This window comes from Garra rufa, chromosome 24 (genome assembly GCF_049309525.1).
Source record: "Garra rufa chromosome 24, GarRuf1.0, whole genome shotgun sequence".
Lineage (NCBI taxonomy): Eukaryota > Metazoa > Chordata > Actinopteri > Cypriniformes > Cyprinidae > Garra > Garra rufa.
The window spans coordinates 34300968-34310679 of record NC_133384.1 but is presented as its reverse complement, the minus strand read 5'-3'; the positions used below and the strand labels follow the sequence as shown (position 1 = coordinate 34310679).

The following is a 9712-nucleotide window of genomic DNA, read 5'->3' as shown; positions in this document are numbered from 1 at the left end:
ATATATATATATATATATATATATATATATATATATATATATATATATATATATATATATATGTATGTATGTATGTACATATATACACACACATACATACATATATATATATATATATATATATATATATACACACATACATATACACACACATATATATATATATATATATATATATATATATATATACACACATATAGACATAAATACATATATACATACATATACACATATATTCATATACATTTTTTTTTTTTTATTTTTTTTTTTTAACACATCTTACTTGTTTGAAAGCTGCTGTTCAAATGCTCCACATTGTCTTAGTAGTTCTCCACAGGTTGCAATGATTCTAGAAGACACAGAACAAATGTATGATTTATAAACTTTTATATAACTGTACATACATCTATAAACAGAACTTTAAACTAATCACATTAATAGCAAAAAACCACGCCCACCTGACAGAGTTCTGGAAAGCCGTCCAATCCTCAGTGAACACTTCAGAAGTGGGCGTGTCCTCTAACTTATACTTCTTCCTGATTGACTGAAGCGTGACTGAAAAGTCTGACACATACCTGAGAAAAGAAAAAAGAAATCCGCTAGAGAGCGCGGCTGACCTGTGGGCTGTGTGTTTGTCTCTGTGTGTAAGCGTAGTAAATGCGCGTATGATTCATACTTGCTGAAAAGCGCTCGGAGGGCTTTGATGAGTCCACACACGCCGAGACCATCCGTGAACTTCACGCAGCGATCCACAGCAGCCGCCGCCAAACCAAACACCTTCTGAACCGAGTGTGTGAGCTCTAACACGCAGTCCAGAACCTCACCACGCTCCTAACGCACACACAAACAATGAATGAAACACATGGTGAATGCTGTAGGGGGAAATATTATATATTTATACAGTAAATCTCTTTTGCGAATACATATCTTTAACTACGTGCTCTTATCAACATCTATCAAAGTAGGTAATTCAGTAAGTGCTCAGACAGATTTAGTGAGCAATGTGATTCAGTCTGAGAATGATTCATTATAAAGAGTCACTTTTTTGCAAATCAGACTGCATTCAGTCAATGAAGACAATGCAATAGAAAAAAAGTGTGGTTTATGTACTGTCTTGGTAATAGTTCTGAGTATCCTACCTTTTTTATGCCTCATTTCATTTAGTTCAGATCATATACTCACAATGCAAGTAAAAATAATTGGTGCAAGATCAAAAATGAAAGCTTTTGTTTACTCACCAGAGGAACAGCACTGAGTTGGATCAGCAAGTTTGTCTCCTCTAGTTCTCCGTACTGCATCTGATAGGTCTTATAAGGTGAATAAACACTTGATACTAGCTCTGCCACCTTCAAAAGGTTACACTCGCCTGAAACACACACACATAAAGACAAGAAAATGGTGAGAAAATAATCTCACACATTTACAAGAAGCCTGACGTTTTAAATCTTTTTTTATTATTTAATAATGGGTATTTATTTATTATAAACTGTTATGAATATTATTTATTTTAAATATACTAAATTATTTATTTTAAAGGTACTAAAGATAAAGATAATTAAAAAAAAAAGACTACTTATAAAAATTATAATTATTAAGACAATTAAACAATTAAGCAAATTATTCCCCCAGGTTTTTCTGAGAAAAAATAACTCTCATTTCTGTAAATATAAACTCATGCAATTATTCTCTAAAACTTAAATTATATAACAAATATGTAAATATTTCTTCAGTCAAACGTTTTTGAACAGTAAGATTTTTAATGTTTTTTTTTAAGTAAGTATTTTCTGCTCACAAAGCCTGCATTTATTTGATCCAAAGTACATTACAAAACAGTAAAATATTGAGATTTTTTTACTATTTAAAATAACTGTTTTTTATTTGAATATGTTTTAAAATGTGATTTATTCTTCTGATTTCAAAGCTGAATTTTAGCTTCATTTCTCCAGTCACCTGATCCTTCAGAAATTTAAAGCATTCTTATTAAACTAAAATGTTAATTTCTATCATTTCTTTCCCAAAAAAGAAGTCTCGACTCCATGCCTGTGAATGGTATAGTGTATAATGTTACAAAAGCTTTTTATTTCAGGTAAATGCTGATCTTTGGATCTTTCATCAAAGTATCCTGAAAAAATACAGTTTTAAATATTGATAACAGTAATAAAAAAATGTTTCTTGAACAGCATATCCGCATATTAAAATGATTTCTGAAGGATCATGTGATGCTGAAAATATAACTCTGATGACAGGAATAAATTACATTTTAAAATATATTCAAACAGAAAACAGTTATTTATATAGTAAAAATCTTTCATAATATTACTGCGTTTGCTCTATTTTGGATCAAATAAATGCAGGCTTGGTGAGCAGAAGAGACTTCTTTAAACAACAATAAAAAATGTACTGTTCAAAAACTTTTGACTGGTATTTTATACGTGAGAAATAATTTTGAGTGGAAAAAAAATGAGTGAAATGCAAAAATGTAAATTAAAATATATAAGAGAATAAGTGATCAGACTCAATTTTATTGCATTTTACATGATTAAAACTTGCTGACAAATGGGCATAACCTAGTAGTTTGAAGGATAGTGATTGGTAAAGTGACTAACTGTGATCCTTAAATAGACTCGTTTATTGTCATCACATGATTCTTGTTCCAAATATGCCTGACAGGATATTTTGGTACATAAACACGTATTACAAATACAAACCGAGCTGCGGCTGCATTGCCGCCTCCAGGCTGCGACTAAAGTTCGCCGCCGTCTGATGGAGCTCCAACAGCACATCCACACGACAGTCACCAGAGCAACGCTTCAATGCCACAGCAATGCAGTCTGGGATAGATGGCACCATCGCTCCCAACGTCTGGATCATCAGCACGGTGAGCACTTCACAGGGGTTTTTAAAGACCTGCATACACATGTCTTAGAGTGAGCGACAGTAGAAGTATGAACACTGTATCGCGGTGTGGCTGAAAGTGTGTACCTGACTGCTCCACTGGAGCTGTGTGTGCCACGTGGACAGAAGAGTGTCATAAAACTCAGACAGCTGCTGCTTCAGAGGAGCATCTGACTGACAGATACTTTCCCACACGGTCACCAGTTGCGCCTAAACACACAAAAATAAATGTTATTCATTTATTCCCGCAATGTTCTCCATATGATGCACTTCTATGGTGCCCATGTGAGTTTGAACTTCCAAAATGCAGTTTTAAATGCAGCTTCAAAGACCTCTAAATTATCCCAGCCAAGAAAGAAGGGCCTTATCTAGCGAATCAATTTATTTGAAAATGTATATACCTTTTATCCTCAAATGCTCATCTTGTCTAGCTCTGTGTGATCTTGGTTCATGACAGTTAGAGTATGTCGAAAAACTCTCATCTGATTTTCTCCTCTAACTTCAACAGTGTTGTTTTCGTCAACGATGACGATGACGAAATCATTTCGTTGACGCCACTTTTTTCCATGACGAAAACGAGACGATGACGAGATAAAAATGGCTCGTTGATGACTAAAACATGACGAGACGTGTGTGAGTTTTCGTTGACGAGACGAGAATAGACGAAAATGTTAGTGGGTGGTCCGGCAGACGTTTAAAATGCATGACATTTCTGCTTATTGTGCATGCCAATTAAAACCGAAAAAAGTACCTGCCGCTATGGCAAGCCGTTTTAGCATTAAATGCTCTTTGCCATACTAGTATGGCAAGCCGTTTTAGCATTCCATCCTTGTTTGTCTTTTATGTTTTAAAACATTCCTTCATTATTGTAATTATTGGTAAAAAAAATAGTCGATCCGGAAGCTCACATTGTGTTGAATTAGCCTATAGATCTGCTATTTTCAGAACTTATAAGTGACACTACCCAACAGCAAAATACTTACTGACCTACATTAATTTGTTAAAAGACTACTTTTCCCCCAGTTTATTGACTAAAACTAGACTAAAACCTTTTTGACTTTTCGTCGACTAAAACTAGACTAAAACCTTCTTGACTTTTCGTCGACTAAAATTGGACTAAAACTATCACATATAGAAGTGACTAAAATTTGACTAAAACTAATAACCATTTTAGTCCAAAAGACTAAGACTAAGACTAAATCTAAGATGGTTGTCAAAAACAACACTGAACTTCAAAATTGCCCTACATCGCTGTTTTACCTTTTAATGTAAAGGACGTTTGATCTTCTTTGCACGTTCACTTTTTAAACACTGGGTTAGTACTTTTGCAGCGATGTAGGATGATTTTGAAGTTGGAGGAGAAAATGAGAGTGGAGTTTTTTAACACACCCTAACTGTCATGAATCGGAATACACAGAGCTAGACAATATGAATATTTGAGGTTAAAATGCCTATAAATTGTCAATTTTTTAAGAAAATGACAGAGGGTTTCATTAGATAAGACCCTTCTTCCTCAGCTAAAGAGCCCTTTGAAACAGCATTTGAACTGCATTTTAGAAGTTCAAACTTGCGGGCACCATAGAACTCCACTATATGGAGATAAATCCTGAAATGTTTTCCTCAAACAACATCGTTTCTTTACGAAAGATAGACTTGAATATCTTGGATGACAAGGGGTGAGTAAATAATCTGTAACTTTTTGATCTGGAAGTAAACTTCTCCTTTAATTAATGTTAACAAGCACAACTTGTTAAGATTAATACGAGACGAAAACTCAAACATATGTGACCCAGGACCACAAAACCAGTCATAAGGTTAAATTTGACAAAACTGAGATGTATATAGCATATGAACGCTCAATAAATAAGCTTTCTATTGACGTATGGTTTGTTAGAATAGGACAATATTTGGCCGAGATACAACTATTTGAAAATCTAGAATCTGAGGATGCAAAAAAATCAAAATACTGAGAAAATCACATTTAAAGTTCTTCAAATTAAGTTCTTAACAATGCATATTACTAATCAAAAATTTCATTTTTATATATTTATAGTAGGAATTTTAAAAAAAATCTTCATGGAACATGATCTTTACTTAATTTCCTAATGATTTTTGGCATAAAAGAAAAATCTATAATTTTGACCCATACAATGTATTTTTGGCTATTGCTACAAATATACCCCAGCGACTTAAGACTGGTTTTGTGGTCCAGGGTCACATATTTGAATGATACTTTTTTAAACACTAAAAAAAAAAGTCTCTAAATTCTCTAAAAAATAAAATGTTGCCTTTTTATATTGCAGCAAATATATCTTACTGCAGTTTAAAACACAGGTCAACTTATGATATCAATATTAAAAAAGACTGAAATTAAAATATTGTACCTTGTGGCATTTATAGTAGTAAGCCAGTAACTGAGGCATTCTGTCCATTTCGGTAAAAACTCTTACAAAAAGCTTTGCTTGATCTGAAACAGAATATACAAATAAATATTAACATCTTGACATGTTAAAGCATATTATTCTGTAAGATTGTATTTTATTTTTGGTGACACTTCTTTCACCAAAGCTACATTTATTTGATCAAAAATACAGTAAAAACTGTCATATTGTGAAATATTATTACAAATCAAAATAAATGTTTTCTATTTGAATTTATAGTAAAATGTAATTTATTCCTGTGATCAAAGCTAAATTTTCAGCATAATTTCTCCAGTCTTCAGTGTCACATGATCCTTCAGAAATAATTTTAATATTCTGATTTACTGCTCAAGAATCATTTATGGTTATCATTAATGCTGAAAACAGTTGTGCAGCTTCATATTTTTGTGGAAACTGATCTTTTGATGAATATAAAGATCAAAAGAACAGCGCTCATTTGAAATAGAAATCATTTGTAACATTATATATTTAATGCATTTTTGATGTATTAAAAAACTAATCTTACTAACCTAAAATTTTTGATAAATGTGATGCAGTTTAAAACAGTTAATTTACACATAAACCTAATATATAACATCACCTGTTGCCAGTGAGTTGAATGTAGAGACAATCTGTGTGCTGGTCAGAGCTTCCAGACGGTTCTTCAGAGCCTCCAGCTGAACACACTTCTCACTGTAGTCCGGTGTGTCCACAAGCATAGCCAAACTACCCTGCATTGCTGTCAGTTTACTGCTGATCACAGCCACATCCTGCAGACAAACACATCAACATTTCAGACCCACATCCATGCTCACGTTAAATACATGAAGACAGATATCCAGTACGTCACCTGGGTCTTAAAAGTCTCCTCGATGTCGGCACTGAGAGTGCTCCATTTATCAGCTTCCTGCAGCGCTTCTGCTGCTAACTGCATTCGGGACTTCACCTGATCAATCTCCACCAACACCTGCCACACATAAACACTCACTGTACACTGTACACTAGCAGTCAAAACGTTTTTTAATGAATATTAATGTTTTTAAAGAAGCTTAAACTGTGATTTATTCCTGTGATTTCAAAGCTGAATTTTTAGCATTATTACTCCAGTCACATGATCCTTCAGAAATCATTCTAATATTCTGATTTGCTGCTCAAAAACATGTAGTATTATTATAATGTTAAATACTGACTTTTTTTCAGGTTTCTTTCATTAATAGAAAGTTCAGAAGAACAGCATTTATCTGAAACGGAAATCTTTTGTAACATTAAAGATGTCTTTATCATCACTTTTGACCAATTGAAAGCATCCTTACTAAATAAAAGTATGAATTTCTATAATCTCTTTCTCCAAAAAAAATACAGACGCCAATCTTTTGAATAATATAGTGCATAATGTTACAAAAGCTTTGTTTCAGATTAATGCTGATCTATTTCTATTTCTATTCATCAAAGAATCCTGAAAAAAAATTACTCAACTGTTTGAAATATTGATAATAAGGCAAGGCAAGTTTATTTATATAGCACATTTCATACACAATGCTAATTCAAAGTGCTGTACATAAGAGGAATTAAAATAATCATAAAAAAATAATAATCACAACAATAAAAACAGAGAATTTAAGAACATTTAAAATGATTTAAAAATAGATTTAAAATGAATTAAAACAGTAAAAATAATTATACATAAAATACAATGCAATCTGTTTGGACGTAGCACAGTGTTCATTGAATAAATAATAATTAATAATAAATAAATTATAAAATGATAAATAATAAATGATTCTTGAACAGCAAATCAGTATATTAGAATGATTTCTGAAGGATCATGTGACACCGAGGATAGGATACTGATGCTGAAAATCAACTTTGATCACAGGAATAAATTACATTTGAAAATATATTCAAATAGAAAGCAGCTATTTTAAATTGTAAAAATATTTCACAATATTACTGCTTTTCCTGTACTTTTGATCAAATAAATGCAGGCTTGGTAGGCAGAAAAGACTACTTTAAAAAGTGAAATTAGTGAAATTAATCAAGTGAAATTAAGCAAGGATAATAATCACAAAGATCAAACAGTGATTTAAATGTGTGTATTTATTGATACCTGCATAGACTGCACCGTGTCCTGTTCGAATTTCTTGATGTCCTCTTTAACCAGAATCATCTGATCCTTCAGGTAAGACGCCTCCTGCTTCAAAGCTTCAATATCCCTCAATACACGCGGCATATTCTGCAGTGCCTGACTGCTGCTCTCTGCAAAACACACACAGAAACAATCAAATACAGACCAAACGGATATAAACTACCATTCAAAACTTTGGGATTTAGAATTAAAATGGATATTAGAATGATTTCTGAACACTGGAGTAATGATGTTGAAAATTCAGCTTAGAATCCCAGGAATAAATTACATTTTACAATATATTCGATTAGAACCATTTTTTTTTAAATAGTAAAAATATTTCACCATTTTACTGTTTTTTATTGTATTTTTAAGGCAATAAATGCAGCCTTGGTGAGCAAAAGAGACCAACACTCGCCCACTACAATATTTTTGAGAATGCAATGACATTCAGACATTTAAAGGAGTGCTAAACTCACCTTCTATAGAGTTATTAACCTCTTGAATGAACAGCTGCAGCTTCATGACCAGAGTAGAAGCGTGAGCGTCCGTTTTACCAGGTACATCTTTCTGAGCCACTTTAAAAGCTCCATTCACCCAGTCCTTCACATCAAAATCATCTGCCAGGAACTTGGAGAAGTCCATTTTCACGCCTTTGGGAACCCTACAGAGTCAGATTCACCATCTGAAAGAGTTAAAACCCCATCTGCACAGAGGGAGCGAAGAAAAACGACATGTTGAAAATATTTAGCGATTCATATTTTGCTGTTTACTTAATTGTAATCTCTCCAGCAGACCTTCACCAGTCTATTCCATAATTCTTGCCCACACCAGCCTTAGACACGAACATGAAGTAAACAGCCCATGAGAACGATATAATCATGACCACGAGATACAGTTCAAACAGTGCGATCGCTTCCTCCAGCGTTAATTTAGTAGAATAAAATTGATCAACAGTTTCTGTGCTTAATGTTTTCAGTGTTTGTACACTGCTTCCTGGTTGCGCTCGTAGTAATATGTACCGGTGGAGGAGAAAATGCAGCGAAGAAACATTCCGCTTGCAAAACGTTTATCGGATAAAACCCGTTTACAAAAGGAAATTAAACGGATTAACTGTTTATAGACGTCCACTACTAAAGTAGACAATTGTTATCATTGTTAATGTGCATAAACATGTGCATCACAGTGAATTTATTGAAATAACTTTCGATTTGAGTGACGTGGCTGTGTCGCATCTCATGTAGTTCGGGTGGGTGATATGAAATAAAACAAAATAATAAAATAAAACTAAATAATGACAAGTTGAATTTAAACTTGATATCCTTCCGAAGGTATTTTATAGAGATATAAAAGATAAAATGTGTCGTACTCCACACTTACAAAAGCAAAAATGCCTGTTTAATCATAAAGCTCACGGGAGATATTTAAAGCACATAAATGTTTACATTAAATATATACATTTAATGATTTGATGTCTTATGCTGTAATTTATTCACACGGATGACGTTCATTTATTTTATACACCGACTATCTATCAGCTCATTGCTGCCTCCTCCTGACACAATATTAAAATACACCCTCGTTTAAAGTCAAATTCTCCAATATCATCCCTTCAAATGACATTGAAGAATATGAATGTGCTTTTTTAAACATTTTCTTTATTTCGGAATCTTCAGTGTTCACTTATCCTTCAGAAAAATCCTTCAGGTCCCACAAATTCTTTGTTTTTTTTAGCATTTTTGTGTATTTGAAGTCTTTCGAACAATTAATGTATGATTTTGAGATCCATCTTTTCACACTGAGGACAACTGAGGGACTCATATGCAACTATTACAGAAGGTTCAAATGCTCACTGATGCTTTAAGCACGATGCATTAAGAGCCGGGGGTGAAAACTTTTGAACAGAATGAAGATGTGTACAATTTTCTTATTTTGCCTAAATATACATATATATTTCATGTAGTACTGCCCTTCAGAAGCTATAGAAGATACTTATGTGTTTCTCAGAAGGCAAAATAAGTTAAATTTACCCTGATCTACAAATTCAAAAAGTTTTAATTTGGCCCCTGGCTCTTAATGCATCGTGTTTCCTTCCGAAGCATTGAGCATTTGAACCTTCTGTAATAGTTGCATATGGTTCAAATACACAAAAATGCTGAAAAACCAAAGAATTTGTGGGACCTGAAGGATTTTTCTAAAGAACAGCGGGCAGTTTAACTGTTCAGCACAAAGGGGACTCATAAACAACTACCACCAAAAAAAAAAAAAACCA

The 9712-nt window shown here is 33.1% G+C and overlaps 1 protein-coding gene across 1 annotated transcript; it reads right to left on the bottom strand.

Annotated features, from left to right (window-relative positions):
* Positions 1-279: 279 nt before the first annotated feature.
* Positions 280-8438, bottom strand: LOC141300819 (conserved oligomeric Golgi complex subunit 7-like). Its single transcript, XM_073831112.1, has 12 exons — positions 8238-8438; positions 7920-8146; positions 7423-7571; positions 6166-6282; positions 5917-6085; positions 5280-5362; positions 2983-3105; positions 2709-2907; positions 1239-1366; positions 677-831; positions 459-575; positions 280-349 (listed from the first exon to the last, which is right to left on the bottom strand). The coding sequence occupies exons 2-12, from the start codon at positions 8083-8085 to the stop codon at positions 280-282; spliced, it is 1476 nt and encodes a 491-aa protein (XP_073687213.1). The 5' UTR covers positions 8086-8146; positions 8238-8438.
* Between the last annotated feature and the right edge of the window lie 1274 nt (positions 8439-9712).

Bases quoted from the DNA above. Each gene is read 5' to 3' on its own strand.
- LOC141300819 (XM_073831112.1), bottom strand. From the start codon at position 8,085: ATGGACTTCTCCAAGTTCCTGGCAGATGATTTTGATGTGAAGGACTGG. The intron at 7,572-7,919 runs GTGAGTTTAGCA...TGTGTTTTGCAG, and splicing joins GGTTAATAACTCTATAGAAG to AGAGCAGCAGTCAGGCACTG. The intron at 832-1,238 runs GTGAGTAAACAA...TGTGTGCGTTAG, and splicing joins AACTCAGTGCTGTTCCTCTG to GAGCGTGGTGAGGTTCTGGA.